We start from the raw sequence: 23,005 nt of genomic DNA on the forward strand, positions 1-23,005 counted from the left end.
AATAAATGATAGCAGGAATAGGCTGTTATCTTCATGTGAGCTAACCAGTAGGGTGTATATGACACATATTTTGCCATTGAGTTTCTTGATTATTTGCTAACAACACAGGAATGTTGAGACTCAAATACCTTGGCTTACAATTTAGGTTTTAAAGAGAATTTAGTCTGCTAGTTAAAAATCGCCTCTGTGAAATGGGAATAATGCCATTTTATTACATTGCTGGGGTAGTAAGGCTACTAACAGACATAAAAAACCCCAAAATGGCACTTTAGATTCAGTTTCCTCCCACAACAAGCCAAGTGCATGCCCAGAAGAGGCAACACATTAGTAGGACCTGGCTCACCCAATGTCTGTATAGACCAGGTGCTTTAGTGGGGCTTTTTTGGTGCTTGTATCTAACAGCTAATCAATCAGCTTTAGATAAAAGCACCAAAAATCCCTGCTGAAGCACCTGATCTATACAGACCAAAGCCATGTCAAACCAACACTCTGCTTCTTTCAACAAAGTGTGGGTTTCCCCCTTCCCCCGATGTCTGTCAGCACCTTATGAAATGTAATTCAAGAAATTTGAGATCCTCAGATAGAAGGACTGCAATTGTTATTACTAAATACTCTTCTAAAAACAAGATGCACATGTACAGAAAAGAGCTACTTAAAAATGATGAACAAATTCTACTGGTAACCAGAAACAACTCACTGCTAATTTGTTTTATTCATAGGGTTCCATTTTGACTGTATCTGAGACAGTGATGTTATAATGAAGGAGAGGAAGCCACATTTTTTACCTTTAAATCATTCGTTTAATTTTTGAACTTCTTTTTAAAGCTAATTATCAAGGAGCTACACATCAAGTACAGGCAGCGGAATAATGGAAAATAAAATTGAAGTCTGAAGTTCAAAGAGAACCTTGAAATTGCATATTTACTGGGGTTACACAGAACTAATTTGTATATTACAAAATTGAAGAATTAACATGATGGCACAAATAAAACACACTTTTTAATGTGTAAAAAGTGCGTCTGAAATGGCTGATTAAGTGATATTATAAACAGAGGCATTCAAAAATAATCTAAAATATTCCTTAAAGTAGTTATGTTTTTGGCCCACTGTGAGTGGACTGCTATGAATGTGTCTTACTCTAGAAACAAGTGCTTGAGAGAGATATTTTCTTTAAAAGTTTTCTATGTTCAATATGCATAAAGAGCTTTATTCTATTAAACAGGCTATTACATGGCTTTATAAAGTATCTAGAGGACATAGCTTTCCACAGGAGAAAAAATCCCTGTAATGGATGGGACAACTATACTCTTGCTAGCAATAGCTGTGCATAAACAGTTGTCAATGGCACAGCTTCAAAAACAGTATGGACAGTTTATAAATTGATTGTAGACGTTTGTCCTGTAGACTCTGAGCTTTTCCTACTATGTTTGCCCTTCCTCCCCCAGATTTTATAGGGGACTGAGGGGGGAAACAGGGCCATTAAACAAGGAGAAAAAACCTTTCCACACATGAAAAACAACCCTTATTAGACTGTTTTTAAAATTTTTATGACAAAGTGCTTGACATTTTTTTTATTAAAGTTATCATGCTGCTATTATGTATGTATATAATACACACTATTTGTATATACATTTTATTAAAATATATTTAAAATCACTTATACACTTGTAAAAAGATACTTCTCAAACAAAGTACTCCTGGCGCTATTCAAAGAAAAATATAATAGAAGGGGAAGTATTAAGCAGAAAAAAGAAAGAGAGGAAGTGCGCCATAAGTCAAGCCAATGGACACTGAAATGGTATCATCTTCCCCATTCAGTCTTTCTTAGCGGACACAACTGTAACAGGCTTTTATAATCATACCTCTGAGCTAAAATGTATTAGGACTTTCTTGTCCTTTTGCTAACAATTTTTTCATCTCAGTGAACAAGTGCTGATATAGTTTTATAGTTAAAATCTTGGTGAGCATTAGATTCTCTCTCTTCATATTTTGTAGGAGTCTGTCAAACTCTAAGGGCACATCCCTATGAGTGTGTGTTTCCTACAGGACAAATAGCAGCGGAACATATTTGTGTGCTCCAGCATGTGGCAAAGGAACCCAGGTGGGGTAGGAGAGGTTGGAGTCAGCACAGGTGCTGACCCCAGCAGCCTTACCTGGAGTCATGGGGGTCTCCTGGGGCAGCAGCAGTGATGAGCCAGCTGCTCGGAGCCTGGCCACCACGTAAAAAAACAAAACAGAACACCACCGTCCTGCAAAATAGCAATGCAGTGCACAAGTGTATGTGCAATGTATGCAGTCTGTAGTACCATCACAACCTGCATGTGCACACTTGTGGGGATGTGCCCTACCAATCCAAAGCTCTAAGATCAATGGACTCTTCTTCCCAAGCAAGAGGCATCTGTAATTATCAATTTTACTTGGTAAAGCATCTCAAGTTCATAGGCAAAAAGACTTGATGACCAGACATCACCTAAATACCAGTAATAATCTTTGCGCTGCTTTGTGATTACAAAATTCGAAGGTTTTTATATGCAGAGGTGATATAAGTACAACTGAATACTGTGACTGCCACTATACATAAGGGCTGATAGCTCTAAACTCTGAAAAAATCTACTTATAAAATTCAGAGAATCTTGAACCTTATATAGGGAAGTAAAGAGGTTGGCCTGAATAGTATCCCCTGGGATGCATCAAAAGTGACTAATGAGATCCTATTATTGGGTGGTGCTTTTAAAACTCCCATCCTAAGTACTTCTGGACAAGAAGTAGGCATGTTGTACAGTTTATATGGAATCCTCTTGATTGCGGTCTGAAAAATTATAAAAAAATCTAGGTAAAATTTATGTGGAATGAACCAACTTGTAATGGGGGAAAAGAATGCAGGCTGCAGTTAATATTCCAGTCATTAAAACTGCAGTTAATATTCTGCATGGGGACTGCAGAATGCTGACTGTGACTAATATTAACTGCAGCCTGCAATAAAATTTGCAACATGCTTGAGTTATTTGAATGAAAGATGACACAAAATGTAGAGAAAAACACCAAACTAAAAAAAGTTGCTATCTAGTTTTCATTTGAAAGCATTAAAATATTTAATTTTTTTTTAAATTGTACAAGATCATGCCTGTGCTAAAGCCAAGATATTTTTTTAAAAAAAATATAATTAAACAATTTGTAATGATTGTTAAGCTCACTTCCATCCCTATAGTTTGGTTTACTTTGATTTGTACAATTGAGTTAAATGTCAAATCATAGAAATGTTTATTTTCATATTCTCTGGGTGCAACTACACATGCAATTAATGTAACACGATTAACTCTGGGGCAGTTTGTGCTGGAGTACACTGCTCCCAGGCACAACATCTACACGTGTGCTCGGGACAGCAATACTTTGAGCCAGGGCAGAGCATCCCTGGGCTGGTCGCAGGCTCGGGGGGTCAGTCCCAGGCTCCAGGTGGTGTTATTGGGCAGCAGAGGGGCTGGCTGGGGTATGGGAATGCTGAAACTATGAAGCCATGTGGCTGACTCCCTGAGCCTCCTGCCAGCCCAGGACTCCTCTGTCCTGGCTCAAAGTGCTGTCCTGTTCACTGTCCACAAGTGCACTGTAATGCAGTAAACAACTCCGCCATAAGATAGTACCGTCCCCGACAGTACTATCTTACAACAAACTTAATAAATTTATTGCACCCTAATACCGGTGCATATGTAGATGATGAAGCTTTGCTGTAAAGCTAATTAGTCTACTCTGCAGTAAAGCACACATGTAGATGCACCCTCTATACCTGAATTATTTGTGAAATATATGAAAGCATAATATATTATGACAGAAAGTAAAAACTACTGTGGAGTATACTGGTAATTTCCCAATACTAAACATATTGATTGTGTGAATATTGAAATATTTGGTGTAGTTCTTAAAACCCTGTTTTTCCGCAGCTTTCATTTTTAAAAGTTTCCAGCTCTCAGGGTTGTAGAGAAAAGCTGAAAATGTAGTCCCTAAAGACTTAAAACCTAGAATGCAAATAAAAAACATTTCAAACTGGTTATTTTAAAAATCTTGCAATTGCTGGGGGCTTGTGAGATGATTTTTCAGTACATGGGATAAACAAAATTACATAAGACTCAATTCTATTCTTCACTTAGCAAAAGGAGCATTGGCAGGGTGTCAGTTGCTACTCCTTAATTCTTAGCAGCTGGTTAAGTTAACGCTGGAACTGCAACTTCTCTGGTGAAAGCCTTCTGCAAACAGGAAAGGTGACATAGCAAACTCATTCCTATTCCTGACCCCTTATTTGTCTCTTCCTTCCTCCCTGTACCCCTGTGCCAAGGCCTTTTGCTTACAATGGGGAGTGAGGCTCTGGTGAGGAGGCAACTGCAGTATCTGGGGTGGCTGGTGTACTGGGCAACAAAGCCTTACTTACACTAGAGGTTCTTCCACACAGAACTTTTCTGGGAGATTCTCTGGTGTGTGTGAGTTCACTTTGTTCTGTACAGGCAATGGAAAACAGAATTAGTTAACTGAAGAAACTTGGCTATATTTCCTGTCTTTAATACCACACACCATCCATGTACTCTAAAATGGAAGGTGATAAAAACACACTGTTACCCCCACCCAATTATTGTTTTTGGCTGCTGACAGATGTGAATCCCACCCCCACCCCCCAAAAAGCGCACTTTACCAGCAGAGGCAGCACATTAGCGGGGTATTTGGCTGTCTTATCTAATAGCTGATTGAATCAGCTATTAGATAAAAGTGCCAAAAAAGCCCCACTGAAGCGCCTGATCTATACAGATATTGGGTGAGTCAGGTTAAACCAATACAATGCCTCCTCTAGGCATACACTTGGTTCGGTGCAGAGATGTGCCAAGTTTAAAGTAAAGCGCTGTTTTGGAGTGGGGGGTTATATCTGTAAGCTGCCTTTATTAATAATATAAAGTTAAAAGACTTGTTAGATCTTTAAAGTTGGGGTCTGTCCTGCCTAATGAATGATTTAAATGATAATGATGTAATCCCTCATAGAGTTTAGAAAACTGTTTTAGGTGAGAGGAATCACAGTTTAAGGTTCTCCTTAACACAAGCTTAAAGATACAGATGGGAAAATTTAGAAATGCCCTGATTACACTTAAAATCAGGAGTTGTTGCCAACACATTTTTATAATACTACAATGGAAAAATAGCCTGAAGGTGTAAAAATAAATAAATAAATAAATAAAATAAATAAATAAAAATAAAAGAGATCATTATTACCATGGAAATAATTAACAATGTAATCTACTTTACTGCAGAATAGTAGAATAAATTGTTCTGTTAATTGTTTCTTGTTCTGTTATTGATCCATACATTTTGTGTGGGTTATCTGAAATCACAGGTACTGACAAATCATTTCTTGTAGTGTACCCTCCTCTATTTTTCCATATGCCATTATACACACTTTTTCAGTTGAAATTGTATTTAATTGTTTTTAATCAGTAATCTACAATAAAGAACTGAAAAATGAAATTAGAAACAAGGCATTATTTATAGTACTTGTGATGTATATTCTAGACATATATTACAACTTGTTATTTAAGATAAGCAGAAACTATAATGGATTAATCCTTTGTCATGCCATCTTGTGCATTTTTATCCAAAGCAAATATATTCAGTAAGCTTCCTCAGACTATATTTTCTGACTATAGTTAGTATTTTGAGGAAGATATGCAAAATGGGCTTGGCAGCATTAAGACTGGAATGTACATGGAATATAGGAAACAGGATTCTGAATGTGAATGCATAGGTAGCTGAAATGGAGGGTTTGGGTAGGAGTTGGAGATGCTCACCTAATGATATGACTCAAGAGAGAAGATCAATATTTCTGTGCTTATATTGTGGTTGATGAGCATTTGTATTCGTCTTGGAAATGAAGATGTGTTAAGTATGACAGCACTTGTATATAAAAAGATTGTTATGCTGCATGTAACCTTAATCATGATTTTAACTAGTTATTATCTAAATAAAGTATTTCCTGAGGTAATGGAGTTGCTGAATTAAGATGGCTATTCTTTATTCTATCTTGATTACTATTGTCTTGAAATGTTCTTTGATTTAAAATGGCATAATTATTAAGGGCAATTACTGGTATCCCTGTTATACACATATTTATTCTAAATACACCTGTTCATTAATTTTGGTCTCCCAATTTCTAGACCACCACCAGAATGTCATCAAAATAACATCTTATAGATTTACTAATTGCTTTCAAGATAAGCATTTTAACAGATTTTGAGAAATCTCTTGTAAATAAATCCAAAATTTAACCACAAAGCCTTTCCGGAACTGTTCAGATGTTTTACTTTTCTCTATGTATTTACAAACTACAAGGCTTTTACAATACAATGATCAAAAAGTTAGCCTTTAAAAAAACAGTGTTTGAAGGCATCTGAAAAAGTTAAAACCCACCTTTTCAGATATTCATAACTCTGAACTCCCTGAGTAACTAATCTGAATTTCCTCAATTTTCTCAAGTCCTAAAGTAATATAACTCTGACAAAAATTAAATATAAAAAGGCTCCTATTTTTATGAAAGGTGACTGTATGGTGCTCAAAAATAGCTTTTATAGTGAAAAGCAAGTTAAAACATTAATACTATTAAACTGCTATCATGGTGCCATAATACACTCAGCGAGAGAGATTCTGACCTGTGTCATACTAATTTATTTCAGAGTACCCTATGTTTAATAATCACTGAACAGAGACCAGAATACGGTCCAAAATATTGCAAGACAGCTGTGCTCTGAGTTACAACATGAAAACTTACATACAAGTCCACTGCATCCACAGGGATTTTGCAAAATCTTTGCCCCATTGACTCAATGGGAAGTTTGCCATTAAATATAATGGGGTCAGGATTTTACTACACACATTAAATGCAACAGACAGATGCTCTATTACAAACTTTCTAAATCCAAATAAGAAACAAAGAATGATCAAAATACAAGTATTTCATTTTAATGTACTAATAACACCCCCTACCCCTCCTGCCCCCTCACCCCGACTGATGTACAAAAAATACATTTACCTTCCTCAGTTAACATTGTGCATAGATCAGAAATGGACTATAGTTTCTTCATGACAAACAAATGGGTATTAACTGTCCATAAATGCTTTTAAGTTGTAAATCAGAAGGAGGTTTCTAACCAACAAAGGAATGTGATTGTAGAACGGCCTTCTACTGAAAAGTAAAAGCAAATATGATTTTTTCACTGGTAAAAGTAAAAACAAATCTGACTAGTCTTAAGATAGAATTTGACAAATTTATGGAAGGGATAATATAATGTGGTTGTCTGTTATAAAAAGAAATAGACTTTAATAATCCAAGAGGTCCTTTTGAATTCATGTTCCTGTTTCCCTGAGAAACCTCACCAAAGACTTTCAATGGCATTAATCAATCTGGTAGTTCATGATATCCTCAGTTAAATTTCTGGTTTCTATTTACTTGGACTTGCATCTAATTATAGTTCTATCCTTCAGCCTTTCCAGATATATAACTCCTACTGGCATCAACAGGAGTTTTAGCCTGCAAATGATGAAAGTCAGATTTTCTTTAATGAATTAAGGATTGTGTGTTAACACTATTAATACAACAGAAGCATGTCATATCAAATGGCAATTGCTTCCTAAGGAACTTTCATACTTCCACAAGTCAAGTTACATTAAGGGCCTCTCCACACATGCAGGTAAAGGTGAAATGGGATCTAGTGTTAGATCCACACAATCGCATCTCCTATCATGCCATACATGCATGGCAGAAAGCATAATTGTGTGATCATAAATCAGATACCATCACACTTTATCTCTGGGAAGCCTCTCAGCTGACACTCCATCAGCTGGGAGATCACCTGAGCTACAGTCTCCCCTCTGTCAGGGTGCATGGGGTGCCCTTATGGTTGGCAGCCCTGTCAGCTGGGAGCTCCCAGGCTTAGGCATGCATATGGCCCACCATCCCAGCTGGGACCTCCAATCAGCTGATGGGGGTCGCAGCCACAGGGGTCCCTGGCCACAAGTTCAATTAATGGTGTGATAGGAAGCATCTACTAAGTTATTACACATAGTTTGTGTAATAACTTTGTAGCTTATTCCTCTTTTTATCATTATTAATTGCTATTAATTGATTGAACATGTGGGTGGGTGACCACTTAAGGTGTGATTAACTGGTTAACCAGTCACGCCTAAGATGTAATATGTAAATGGGGCCTCAATAAGACACCTTAGCAAAGTCACAAGAAAAACAAATCAATATTAAAAAGCCATAAATTTTCTTGCTGCAATATTGTTATTAGTTATTATAATACTAAATGACAGCCTTATAATGACTAGGAGAAATGCAAAGGGACACAAGAACCTGCTTCTTGGCAGAGTAAAGCATGTTGAGCACAACGCTGCTGTTGCCAGGCTGCTACCATTATCTAAACTAGCAAGTTCGTAGCTACCTTGTGCACTTCTACTCTGCTATATTGTCACTCTGGTAACTGAAGTCTATGTATTACATAACTATAAGACAAGAAGCAACATATGAATACAAATTATTTAAATTTATTCTGATGACTGTACAAAATTTCTTTGGCTGATAAATTGATGTAGACCTCATGAATTTCCTAGTATATCAAGCATTAATTTATGCTATATGAAGAAGTTCCGGCTGATGAGCTTATCGATATTGTAGCTTTTGATTGGCTGGGCCTTCTGCTTGCCCAATGGAACAAAAGGAAACATATTTGCTATTTAGGATTTATAACTTTGATCCAATTCTTACCAAATAGTTACAGAAAACCCATTGATGAGCATTTAATAGATTAAAATAAAGCATTTTTGTATGTTTTAGTTTGCTTGGAAATGTTTATTTTGTAGGCTTTTTCTGAATCGTTAATAGGTGCTATTCATATCTAATATGTTAGTTTATATCCATTAGTAGGCAAGACTGAATCAAGGGCTCTTAGAATATTCTGTTATTAATTTGCAGCACTCAGTGATATTAAGTTAAAATGCTTTAAAAGATAATAATTTGAAACATATTCCTATAAGGCATCAAGAGATTGTAGGTACTTCTTTAAAGTCATCAATTCTTGTGCTGCCTGTGCATAGTGATTTTGGTATTTTCACAGAAACACTATACAAGCAAACAAGTTAAAGACATTCATTCAGGAAACAATGTTTTTATAGTTTGTGTTTCAATAAATGAAACAGGTATACATTAAGCTACTAAACCTAATAGTAAGTATTGTTCTGTTTTAAAAATATACAATGTCATGTAAGACAATAATGCTGAAAAAGAATAAAAATGCACAGCAATGAAATGTTTTTTGGCAGGAACATCTATTTAATTACCTCCTCTCAAAGAGACCCACAAGTACCAGAATACTGCATGTATGCTCCTCTGAGATCAGTAAAACATTGGACGCTCTGTCTTTTGTAAAGCATCGGGAAAGTTTCATTTGCTGGCCCTCAAACATCTTATTACTTAGTGAACTCAACTGAAGCTGAGAGATTGCAAAAAAATGATACCAGTTTCAGAGTAAATGTGTTTGTGTACCATCGCACAGGTGCTTTGACTTAAAGTTTATATAAAAAATATCTCCCTCTGCTGCAGTAAGAAGTTACTGCTGAAATGATAAACTTCTGAGGTCAGTCTATCTCAAGCAAAAGTTTCCTATAAAATGACTCTGAATTTCAACATAATAGATCATTTTTAATTTGTTCTATAGATCCAGAGATAATTATACTACAAAAGTTCAAGAATTATGTCAATGATTTGGAAGAAAGGCCTTAAGTGAGCTAAAAATAATAGGTTATGTGTTGTTGTTTAGGGGTTTTTTGTACTTTAAAACAATCAGTGTTACTAGGCCATTTTACTAGCTGCCATAAATCTTTCAAAAACATTAACTGCAATCACAAGATTTTATGTAGCACATGTGTTGTACACCTGTGGGTTTTTGACAAGGGATGAGAGGATATATGAGTTAAAGAATCACTGTAGTATGTAGTACAGTAATAAGATTCAGGTGCCAAACAACTGATGTTTGAAATGTTCAATCTTCAATACACTTTTGAGAGAGAAAAAAAGGACTGCCTCCAAGGAATGCAACAAATAATTTACTATAAAATGAAAATATGGCATTACTAACTACTAAAACAGCAACCTGCAAATGGGAGGTATTTATGGTATAAAGTCAGATTTACTACAAAATCTTAATTTCACTGAACAATACATTTGTTTCCTGTCACATTTGGAACAAGCCAAATTCCTAGTCAGTATATTTATGTTTTCACTGGTCTTTGAGTACTTACCACTTATGTGGTATGAGGTTTATATGAAAGGAATACTCAGTGCAACAACATTTTGTTCTTGCTTAGCTAAGTGACATATCTTACATGCTGGAGACACACCTGGTCTAACAGATTAAACACAGGGGCCTAGGAACTGAGAGAGTTCTGGGTTCCTTTGCTAAGCCTGTCATTGATTTAGTCTTTGATCTTGGTTCTTTCTTTGCTTCTGTATGTCATTGATTCAATCTCAAGCAATTGTGCCATTTATGCCTTTTATGTTGGATAATTAATAGCCAAAAATAATGGTTAATATTAGTTAAAACAATACTAGCAGTACTAGCAAAAACCTAGCACTTCCCTCTGTTAGGTGGATTTATTTTTGTACATTTAAAAACCTGATACAGAAAGAAAGTATTAAAATCTCAGGCAGCTTGCTTGCTTTTATTTTTCCACTTTGGGCCAAAGAGGAGAAAATAAATTGTTGATCCATGAAGAGAAAGGATGCCCTTCTAATCTAAAATCCTCTTGTGCCCTTCTTGTTCTTCCAAGGAACCCTGGAGAATGAAGACAATAGTAGAAGGAATAACCAGGCCACAGAAAAGGCAAGCTTTTGCTCACATACATACACTACTCATCCCATCTGCAAGACCGAGAGGCAAAGACTAGGATAATACACGCAAAGAATACAAAAGACCATCTGTAGAATCCAAATTTAGGATCAAGAAGTCCATGAAAAAACAATTTGTTCTACCCACTCTTATTGGAAGGGGACAAATTCAATTTTCAGGTGAAAGTGACAGAATGACAATGTTGCTCTATTAGGAACACAAACAACTTAATTTACATCTCAAAATGTATAGTTTTTTATTGTAATCAATAATCCTTGAAATGGTCAAAACAAACATTTGAGGGGGAAAACTGATTTTTTTCTCTCTCAGTTTTTTTTAACACTACCTGGTCACATAACCTCCAAGTGTGTTTTCAGTTTGTAATGTTGTATCCAAAACACAGGAGACTAGCCTAAAAGTAGTGGGTTCGTTTATTTTCATGGTTTCCAAGTCCTTGCAGTACACGCATGTACAGGTTTTCAAGTTTCTCTCTACCACTGTTAGGAGTAAACCTTCATTTTTTTAATAGATGAAGTTAACATTCTCATGCAATCATTTGTTTCTAGTAGGTGGTGCATTAGCAAAGACATCAAAGATCACAAGACCTCGTATGTAAGACCCTTTACAAAGCTCAGTGAATGTTTGCTTTCGAGCGTCATGTGTGTTCCTGAAGAGTGAACTATGTTCCCAAAAGGTTGTGCTTAAACTTCTAAAATAAGTCATGGGGATCAACACTGGTCCTTCTGTGGACAATGGACAAAGAGCCTGTGCCTAGGAAGAGGGCCATGGAAGCCAGTAGAAGGGAGAGTATTACAGCCAGTCAAAACTAGGGGACATTTAAGAGCACACGTGCCTAATGAATTTGGATCCAGACACACAGCACGGTAAGTGTCAAGCAAGGATGTGTTCTATCAAGCCTGTGAAAGTTGGCAGCAATGAAAATTGAGAGAGTTCCACCAAATCCAAAGGACCTATACTGATTTACAACACACAAGGCTATATTTTTTATTGGAAAGTGAAATCAGTTAAGAAAGAAAGGGACTGATGTTCCTTTGGATTTATACAACATGAAATCAGAACCTAAGCCAAAACCCTACTATAGCAGAGTTTTCCAAACTTTTATACCTATAACACAGTACATAACAGAAGCTTGAAAAACAGAAGAAAAAATCTGCATTCTAAAATCCAAAACATTTTTGGAAATTAAGTATCTTTCCAAAATACTCGTCTTGCTGTAAAATAAAAGTATTAACATATTTTTGGTTGATTCAGATTTGTAAAGTTCTTTTTCTTTCTCTTTTTTTTCTGAGTAAGACCTAAAAACTCAAATTTTAAACCACATAAACCTGCTAAAATGATTTGTTGAAATATGAATAAAATTGCAGTTTTTCCCATACTTACATATGCTTTCACCTAGTGATGTAGATAACATTCAAGGCCCTCATGAAAGCAATAGTTGAGTCATTTGTACCATGTATTTTGTTCCTGAATGTGGAGTGAAATTAAATCTTTCAGGGGTCTGACAACACCGGTTTTTGATTTGGAGTAAACCTTTTTTTCTTCTGTAAACAGAGCTCTTGGTTAATGTTCACCTTAAACCATAAAATTATCACACAAATAATTGTAAAACACTCGGCTTTTCTAAAATAAAATAATATATTTACTGAGAAATCACTTTTGAGTAGAGCAAAATATGAGTTACCTAGAAATTTGTTTTTGTTGCCACACAAATACATGCAAATTTAAAAAACACAATCTTAGCACATATTGATTTATTTAAGATGGGAAGTCATGTCCAATCTTAAAACATCTTGTGTATTCTTGGCATTTAATGAATAAACACCAAACCTGGTGATAGTTTAGTACCATCACTGAGGAGAATTATAATTTAACATGACAAAACCTCCCAATAACACAATCCATCCTTCAGTGTTCCTTTCATATGTCCTCTGTTTCTGGATTGTGTAATATGCTGGAAAGAACACCTTGTAAGCATCATGTAGGAGGAGTAACATGTACGAATGCATCAGTCTTTGCACAAACTGACTTATTGCTCTCCTGGCAACCGTAGACGAGTATCAGTATTAGTGTGTTCATGTTTTTTTTTCCCCCTTCAACCTGGTGCAGCTGTGAATTTTTCAGTTGATATTACATTAGCATATTTCATCTACTTCGTTTGGCAAATACTATAATTTATAGCTTGTTAACCACTCCTGGAATGCATCGTCTCTCTTTGCCTATAAACATACTGTATGATGATTTATTGAAAGATCAAACTTCTTTTGCTTACCTTTTATCAAACAGTTGCTCATGATCTAATCTAAACCCCAAATCATATTCCTGGTATACAGAATCTAGCAAAACCAAAATCAAAAGATGCTGAACTAAGCATACCCCTGCAGTAAAAAGCATCCCCAGAGATGCCTCTCCAGCTCTGCAGTTGTCAAAATTTTGATGTAATAATCTTGTTCTTGGCCAAGCAAAAATTTTGAACAGCATGAAGTAATATTCTTGCCCCTAAACAGAAAGGCACAACATTATCATTAGTCCTCAGCCCCATTCTTTGGACTAATTACCAAATCACACTGACATCTGATTGAAAGTGATGTGGCATTTTAGCAGCAAGGCAGGTCCCATAATATTGTCCAAAGTGCATGGCAAGAATAATGGATTTATTTTATGGAAAAATTATATTCCAGAGGATCAGGGCACCTAATATCCTGAGTCACATCCCTGGACAATTAAGAATTTATGTAATATATGACCACAGGAAATGGCCCATCCTGCCTTATGTATGCTCACAGTACAAGTCGTAAAGGAAAAACTAAACATAGGAAATATCACCCAATTCCTAAAGAAATAACTAGCCATCAAGAGTACCCACTATGGTGGATATAAGTAACTGAACTGTAATCCAGTGAACAAATATTCATCCAGTCAAATCAGACAAACAAAGACCTCGGCTTCATTCTAATCAACACTACATTAGTTCAACAAAATTCCACATACTTATCACTGATGCAACATCTGATTTGATCTGTATTACATAACTTTGCTGATTGACACTTTAGGTCTGGATCATTTTGTCAGTTGACCTTCTGTACCACAGACACAGGCCCAGAAACAATTAATTTGGCAGAGTATCTATAAAGATCTGCAGAACATAACACTCATTAAGTAAACTCTTTTGAGTACATTGACTTAAAAGGTAAAATTTAAAGACAAGACTTTTCTAAGCATCCTGTTAGTCTACAAATTTTAAATTGCCAAAGGCTCAACATCCAGACAAACTGTACTTCAGACGCAACCACATACAACTTCTCATCTGAAACTTCCATCTGCAGTTTCTTATGAATAGTTCTTAAATATAAATCCACTGTCTCTACTATAGAAAAGATCATCAGTCTGAAAATAAACACTAAAAATATAAGATTTTACTTGTCAGATCATTTCCTTCTCTGGGTATAAATAAGAATTCTCACTATCTCAAGGCAAGAAGGAACAACAAGTATGAACTAGCTCTTGCTAACTTACAAAAAACTCTTCTTTGGCAATCCCTCACAGGCAAGGATGACTGTCTTCCATGATTGTCTTATCTGTGGGTCCAAAGATGTCTGATGAGGCTGATCCAAGACTGGTAGACTTTACTGCAACTTAGGCATGTGCTTGGTTTGGTCTTAGAATTGCTGTTTCTGCCACTGCAGCTTTTCTGTCTCCTGTTGTCATTGTAAGGTTTCAAGGTACTGAGATCCTTGCAGCAGACTCTTCCTCCATTGAGGTGGTCCTGGGCAATAGTCTCCCATGAGTTCATGGTGATGTTGCACTTTTTCAAGTTCGCCTTGAAGACATCCTTTAAAGTGTTTTTTCTGCCCTTCTCTTGAATGTACACCTCGACTGAGATGGGAGAATAAAACTTGCTTTGGGCATCTGGAGTCGGATATCTGTATCATGTGATCAGCCTTGCAAGAGGATGCTAATGTTGGTACATCCATCTTCCCACTAGATTTGAAAAATCTTCTGCAGGCAGTATTGATAGTACTCTCTCCAATGACCTAAGGTGTCTCCTGTACATTGTCCACATCTCAGCTCTGGTGGGGTTTAAACCTGCTTGATAAACCATGAGTTTGGTTTCCGATCTCATGTCATGATTTTTTAACATCTGTTTCCTCATGCCGCACTTACACGTTTGAGGCAATGTTGGATTTCTTTGTTGATCTCAGCCTTCTGCAAGAGATGGCTTCCAAGTTACGGCAAATAGTGCTCTCCAGTGTCTCACCATAGATCTGGATTACCAGAGCTGAGAACTGCTTATTAAACCTTGTTGATGGAGGACCTTAGTCTTCTGAATGTTAAGCGTCAGTCCCATTTTCTTGTATGCCTTGGTATAAATGGCAACGATTGCCTGAAGGTCTGCTTCCAAGTGAGCACAGACTACAGCATCATCACCATACTGGAGCTTAATGATTGAAGGCTTTCATGAGGTGAAAGAAGGCCATGTAGAGACGTTTATGTTGTTCGCAGCGTTTTTCCTCCAGCTGGAGAGCTGTTAAGATCATGTCAGTTGTTCCCCCTTATACTCTCTAAACCCACAGTGAGATTATAGGAGGAGTTCTTCAGCAAGCGAAAGGACATGGTTCAGGTGGGTTCTTGCAGTGATCCTTCCTGTGGTGGACAGCTAACTTATACAAAAAAAATAGGCCAAGAAGAAGCCAGCAGAGTGGAAGAAACAGGAAGCATTACCAAATCTTATCTGTTGTGGTAAACAGATCCTGGTACTTAAATGCCTTTTGCCCATATGTACCATGCAAACATACCACCACAGATTTGTCATGAAAAAAGTAAAGAAGAAAAGACTGAAATCAGTGAGGGAAAGGGACCTGATGCAGACTAAAGAACAATGACTATTCATCAAAACTTTACTTCATTTTAAAACTGCTAGGAACCTAGCAAAAAACAACCCATAATTCTATGCTACCACATGGAAAGCAGTCATGTATCACTGTATATTTACAACTGTTAAAAAGCCCACCTGTATTCTCCTAATCTTCTTGAAGAGACCAGGACACTGAAGCCTTGTTTCTCCACTTGAAGAATTCTACCTTAGATGCCAGGAGCAAAATTCAAACCTGGGATAAAAAGGTACCACTCCACTGACCTTACTTAAGTTTTGCTCATTTAAGATGCCCCCCACCAAGCTAAAGGGGAGGCAGTTGTGGTATTAAAGAGTTTTCCTACTAAACAGTATCAGATCTTAACTGCTGTAGATGAAAAACATCCACTTTTAAATGATACACACTGTAGACTACGGCTATGAATAGGCATTAATTTATCAAAATTTGCACTGCTAGAAATGCAGGCATTAGGCCTGCTACTACCCCTACTCCCTCCTGTTCCAGTCACCTTCAAGACCAGGGTGATCGACAAAAATAGCATTTTTGGCACTTACAGACATGTTGAAATTCTATTATCCCTGCACTGTGGCCACGTCTACATGAGACACTGACCGTGCAGTTGTTACTACGCAGTCATTTAATATTTGCATACCCAAGTACTAAATAACTGTGCAGTAACTGGCATTATTCTGCAGTAGCATCCCAGCACAGCTTCCTGGTGATGCTGATTGAGCAGTAGCTTGTTACTAGTAGGTGGGCACTTGTCCAGGATGTTGAGGGCACCTGTCCAGAAAGCAGGAGATTCAGGTTCTAGTCCCTCTTCACCCAGAGGGTGATTGAACTTGTGCCTAACTCACCACCACAGTACTTTAACCACTGCACTACAAGTTAGGGAGATATGTGGGGCCAAAAAGAAGAAAACAAACTGGAGAGTATATTCCTCAGTGAGACGGTTCCTTCCCTAAAAGTCAGCAGCCACCTCACTGGATTCTAGCTAGAACCTTGGCAGAAACTTCCCCACTGCTCTACATCTATATATTAAAAGCAACATGCAGTGGCTCAGCTTTAAGAAAAGCACTGGAAAGACTGTATGTCTGATTTGCGGCATGGTGGTTAAAGCACTGTAGGGGTCCTCCCACCACCTTTTTCCAAAAATGTACCTCAAGTATGCACATTTATAGTTGCATACGTTCACAGCCAGTGCAAAGCTGACTGCTCATGCTCAGTTGAAGTGTACATGTTTATGCATACACAACTGCAGGGTTAACAGAATTGCAACCTATGTGTAAATGCCAAAAACACAACTTCTAGAAAACTACCATTTTTAGCACACAGAAGTTAACAGATTTCCATTCGCAGTCTCTAGCATGGTGCACTTTTAAATATATACACAGTCGAGAATAAATGCCATTAAAAATGGGGCAATTAACACCTGCAGTATTTACATTTACATTCTAAATATAGGGAATATGGACAATGTCACCCTGAAAGTAAGCCTGCAGTACACTAAGTGTATAGCCACCTACTGAAAATGTCTTACACCCAGGTTACTTACATATTCCTGAAAACTATACTATTATGTACTGCATTTTATAACATAATATCTTTTTTTAAAAAGGCATATTCTGACGAAAAAGAAATCTGAAATATCTTAAATAAATTATATACACATTTTGTTTATCTTATTCTTAATTCAAATACTTCAAAGCATTTAAAAATTCAGTGTTAATGCGTTACAAGGGTGGCATTAAAATAACTGCGATGAAAGATTTATTAAAATGAATATTTTCAAAACATTTTCATACGTTTATATTATTTTGTTAATAATGGGCATAAATTCAGGCAGTTTATCACTGCCATTTTAAATAGCTTTTGCATTCGAACTAGTTATAAATATGCATCCATAGACACTGAGGTATTCACTAAGCTTTACATATGTATTCATATAATGCTGACTTATGCAGATTGTATACATCTTACTATGGTTTTTTTATACGCATTTACTTACCAACTGTATCACATGGTTCATCTTTATGTACACAGAAATCCTTCCTAGAATTGGGGGAAAAAAGACAGTTTTTAAGCAAGCCAAGCTAGCAAATCAAGAATGATTGTGCAACCCATTTGAAAATAATGTATGGTTAAAAACTAACTACAAAACTCCATCATTTCAACAAACAACATGGTGAAGCAAAGGCCAGGATTAATTAGAATGCTTTAGCATTGGTTCATTCACTAAGTGGATGTGGGGTTAATCAGGTGACAAAAATGTACCTTACATTTAAATTACATGGGTCATAAGTCTTGGTGATTTCTCTATTCTGAAATTACTTGAAATTTACTGTAAATAAAGTCAGCATTATGAAATTCAACTTCTTTTTTATTTCACTTTTTATTCTAAGAGAAAGCATCATTAATACTTAGCAACAGAAGGCAGAGCACAATTTGCTTTAATACTGCTGGAAATAAAATTTTTGCTCAAGAGAAAAGAAAAACTGATTAGAATGATACATAATATGGACATATGCTGGAAAGCCACCTGTGCTAATGCTAATTTCTAATGCTATCGCAGTTTTCCCATGAAAAAGCTGCCTTAGGCAGCTAAATACCTATTCTGTTGTAGATGTATCCATAAGGCCAGGTACAGAGCTTGCATTTGTCCTGGGACCAGTTGTGCCTGTGTCTGTCCTGAAACAAAAGCATTCCTGAGATAGCTGTGTATGCATCGCCCTTCCAATCAGGTTTTAGTGAGAATCTGAATGCACAGCTGCTTTTCTACCATTAAGTGACGGAATCCTGAGACAACCATTCATGCATACTGGGTGTGTCTACACAAGACACTATGTCACCATAGCAACAAGGTGATGCGGCTTGTCACTACGGCAATGTAGCACTGGCAGGTACTAACCATGATGCTGTTGCTATTGTGCAGTAGGTCGGTGCTACTGCGCAGTAGAGTAAAAATGACCCGAAAATGATCTCAGAGATTACTAATTAGCTTCGTAGTAAAGCATAAGCATCTACACATGTGAAGCTATTAGGCCAGAGTACACTAATTACTAACTACACTGTAGGACAGTACTGCCCAACACAAGTACTATCCTAAACCGGAGTTATTTACTCTGCTGCAACACATATATAGATGCTGACCAGGGCAGCTGGGGCACGAGGGTGCTTCAGTGAAGGTATGTCTGTCAGCTAACTGGACAGTGGACCACCCTCGTACCTCAGCCAGCCCCTCCCCATAGCATGTTGAGCTAAGTCAGAGCAGCACCAGACTGGCAGGCTGACCCCCAGGGCATGATGCCAGCCAGGGCTGCTCTGCCCCAGCTCAATGTACTGTGGTCCTGCGTGCACGTGCAAATGCTGCACCTAGGAGCAATCAATTTCAGCACTAACTGTGCCAGAGTTTACTGCATCAAAATAATTTCATGTATAGATGCACCCACGTTGTGATATTTCAGGACAAACTGGTAACACTTTTTTTCCCTGGGAATCTTTCTAGGGGTTGCCCCAGGACTATGGACTCGGATGACTGAACGATTACACTTTGCCCCAGAATAAAATGGCTTCTCCAGGGACCAATGCAAAGTTTGTTTGTAGCTTAGATGTATGTATATTTACTTGCAAGAATGTATGTCAACTTTTTTACCCTAATGTTTATAAGCATCTGCTAGTTTTAAAGCTGGATAGTTTAGTTTGTTCTCTGAAACAAATGGCAAATCAAATGGGCAAAGATATCCAATATCCAAGGGCACAGCTTGGCCTTTTGCCATCAAAGATAAAAGAAGCATTTCCTTTCTTTTAGAAAGATCAGAGATTTTAAAGTTAATATGTTATTTTTAAAGAAGAATTAGATGGAAGAGTCTTGTAAGATGAAATGTGGGTGCTGAACTTAGCAATATATATTGTACTTGAAGGAAATCCTACGGATCTGCTTTTAGTTTGGACATACATTAATACATATACATTTCCTCACATCTTATAACAGGCAGTTATATTCCTGTGTCATTTTGACTACTGCTTGAGTCAGAAATGCCTTGTTTTAATATCATTTTACATAGGTCTGTATTGCCATATGAGCTGACTAATATTTGATTTCTCCAAAAGACATCCCTGCATAGTCTATATGTGAAATTCCTGTTTTCTGTATCAGTTTACTATTACATATTGTTTCTGTGAATAAGGCTCTTGAAATAGTAGCCCTAGAAAGTTTATTCATATAAGAGGACTCTGAGCTAACACTGTTGTATTAACTTTTTCATTGTGCTAATGATACTTATATACCCTGACATGGGAACATCTATATGACCTTGTAGACATAGTCTTCATATCCTTACATTTTAATAAATCTCATTGCTATTCAAAACTGTAATACTAACTCCCAAGTTAGTACTGAGTGTGACTATTCATTGAGTATGTATGGTTCTTGTCCTCCACTGAAACTCCACCTCAAAAGGTTAATATGTTATGATATTGTGCTATATATTCCAGTAGGCAAAGATAATTTTCTTTTGTTTTGCTTACATTTAATCAAAAATGTCCACTTGTATGTACAATGGTATTCAGTGTTAGTGTGGGAAAGGAAAATAACTGTTCCTCATTGCTTTTACAAATACAGCAAAACTAAAAATTATATTCTTATTTTACACTAATGTAGAACATTCCCTCATATGTGATTTAGATCCAACAGCAAATTTCATGGACCACACTATGCAGCACCACTGTGAAAATACAATGACTCACTACATGTCAAAAAAAGACAATGTAACCACTTCCTGGCACATGCCCATGATGCACCCAATGCTACTCCAACTCTAGCCTTGGGACTGCCCACCTCATTAGAGTGGCTATGTTACATTTGTTCATGACTTGGGGCACACTATGGGCATGAAAGGTGTTTTCATGGTATTTTCTCTTCCTAACAAGAACCAACATAACCAGAACATGCCCCAAGAGCCTTGTTGCACAGGCTTCAGACACTTAAGACAGCCAGTGCCACTAGAAAGACGGAGTGGTAAATAAAGAGTGATGGATTATGGTTTTCTAGTCATCTGCCAGATAATTTATCATTAGAACAGTGTAATAATAGCAGAAAATACACAAAGAGATACAAAATAAAGTGATAAACTCTTGCATTCCATTTAAGTAAGTTTCAGAGTTAAAGCTAAAAATGGCAAAGGAAAGACTGTAATCAGATACAGAAGATAAAAAGTTTGTTTTGTTTTCTTTTCTTTTCTTTTCTTCCCAAACTTGCACTGAGTTTTAAAAGAAGCCATGTCTTATGCTATGTCACACAAGAGAGTTACTGGGTTGTTAAGCAACATGACAAAATGATTAGAAATATGGCACCTACGCTGAAGTAAATAAATGTATAGAAAGTAAGTTCTCAGTCATATACCACTACCATGAATAACTAGTGTTATACACAGGAAAAAAGGGAAAGCGTACACTTTCATTTAACAGAGACAAAAGAACACTGGCCTTTTAATTTACTAATGTCTAAAAGACTTTTTCATTTACTGAATAGTTTTGTTCTCAGATAAATACAGTTGGCTTTCCCCATTTCTTGGCTGATTCAGGCTATGGATAAATTATACATTGTAGAGTTTTATTATGGGTGTTTGGGGAAATGGTACTGCTATACCTTGGCAATAGAGAAGTGCAATAAATTGCTTTTAGTTCCTGATTTACATTGAAAAAAGAATGTATTACATCTCTTAATTTCCAAGAATGAGGATACATTACATACTAGGCCCCTTCGTAAAGATTTATGTTGCCCTAGCTATACCTATGAATGACTCATTTGGCCATTCTTTTCTGCTTCCTCCAGGATAATTTCAGAAACATCATTGTGATATATCTATATTCTCCATATGTGTTGTCAGCACTGAAACAGACCTATGTGAACACAAAATAAAACTTTAATTTCTATCTGTTACATGCAGACACAGAGATGATATGAGACCTGTCCCAAATATCTTATGGTAAGATAAGAGTGGTAACACCAAATGCACTGGGAGGCCCTGGGAATAGATTTCATAGACATTAGGGCTGGAAGGGCCCTCAGAAGATCATCAAGTCCAGCCCCCTGCCCAAAGGGCAGGAAATAAGCTGGGGTCATAGGATCCCGGCAAGATAAGCATCCAATTTTCTCTTGAAGGTGTTCAATGTAGGTGCTTGAACCACCTTCGATGGCAGGCTATTCCAGACCCTGGGGGCTCGGACAGTAAAGAAATTCTTCCTTATGTCCAGGTTGAAACGGTCTTGCAGTAGTTTATAACTGTTCGACCTCGTCATCCCTTGGGGTGCTCAGGTGAACAAACGTTCCCCCAGATACTGGTGGTCACCCCTGATAAACTTATAGGTGGCCATCAAATCACCCCTGAGCCTGCGCTTTTCCAGGCTAAAGAGTCCCATAGCTCTCAGCCTGTCGTCGTAAGGTCTGTTTTCCTGACCTCTGATCATGCACGTGGCTCTTCTCTACACTCTCTCAAGCTTTTCCACATCCTTTTTGAATTGTGGGGCCCAAAATTGGATGCAGTACTCCAGCTGCGGCCTCACCAAGGCCAAGTACAAGGGGAGAATGACATCCCGGGATTTGCTTGAGAAGTATCTACGGATGCAAGCCAATGTTTTGGTTGCTTTACTAGCTGCAGCATTGCATTGACGGCTTATGTTCATCTTGTGGTCAATGATGACCCCCAAGTCTGTTTCTTCTGTAGTGCTAGCCAGTGTAGCACTGCTGAGCCTATAAGGATGCTACAGGTTTTTTCCTCCCAAGGTGGAGAACCTTGCATTTTTCAGTGTTAAACACCAGCAGGTTCTCATCCACCCATTTCCCGAGCCTGTCCAGGTCATCCTGGATCCCTCTCCTGTCCTCCAGTGTGGACGCTTTACCCCAAAGTTTGGTTTCATCGGCGAAATTGGCCAGTCCGCTTCTGACTCCAATGTCCACATCATTGATGAAGATGTTGAACAATATAGGTCCAAGGACAGAACCTTGAGGAACCCCAGTGGTCACAGGGCACCACGACAATTGACTTCCATCAACCACCACCCTCTGGGTCTGACCACAGAGCCAATTTCCCAACCAGCAGATCGTGGTGGACCCGAGGCCGCAGTTGGCCAGTTTTCCCAAGAGGTGATAATGGGATACCAGATCAAAGGCTTTTTTGAAGTCAAGATATACAACATCAATCT

At 37.4% G+C, this 23,005-nt stretch overlaps 1 protein-coding gene across 3 annotated transcripts in view; it reads right to left on the reverse strand.

The window, feature by feature from the left end:
- ADAMTS19 (ADAM metallopeptidase with thrombospondin type 1 motif 19) overlaps nt 1–23,005 on the reverse strand; it is a 277,546-nt gene that overhangs the window by 178,989 nt on the left and 75,552 nt on the right. For all 3 annotated transcript variants that reach the window (XR_002087243.2, XM_019478175.2, XM_019478176.2), the window contains one exon: nt 17,811–17,854. Coding sequence is in view for 2 of the 3 variants with exons in the window: in XM_019478175.2 (XP_019333720.1) it covers nt 17,811–17,854 (44 nt within the window). In the remaining variant the exon portion in view is untranslated. The remainder of the gene's footprint in view (nt 1–17,810; nt 17,855–23,005) is intronic.

This window comes from Alligator mississippiensis, chromosome 3 (genome assembly GCF_030867095.1).
Source record: "Alligator mississippiensis isolate rAllMis1 chromosome 3, rAllMis1, whole genome shotgun sequence".
Lineage (NCBI taxonomy): Eukaryota > Metazoa > Chordata > Crocodylia > Alligatoridae > Alligator > Alligator mississippiensis.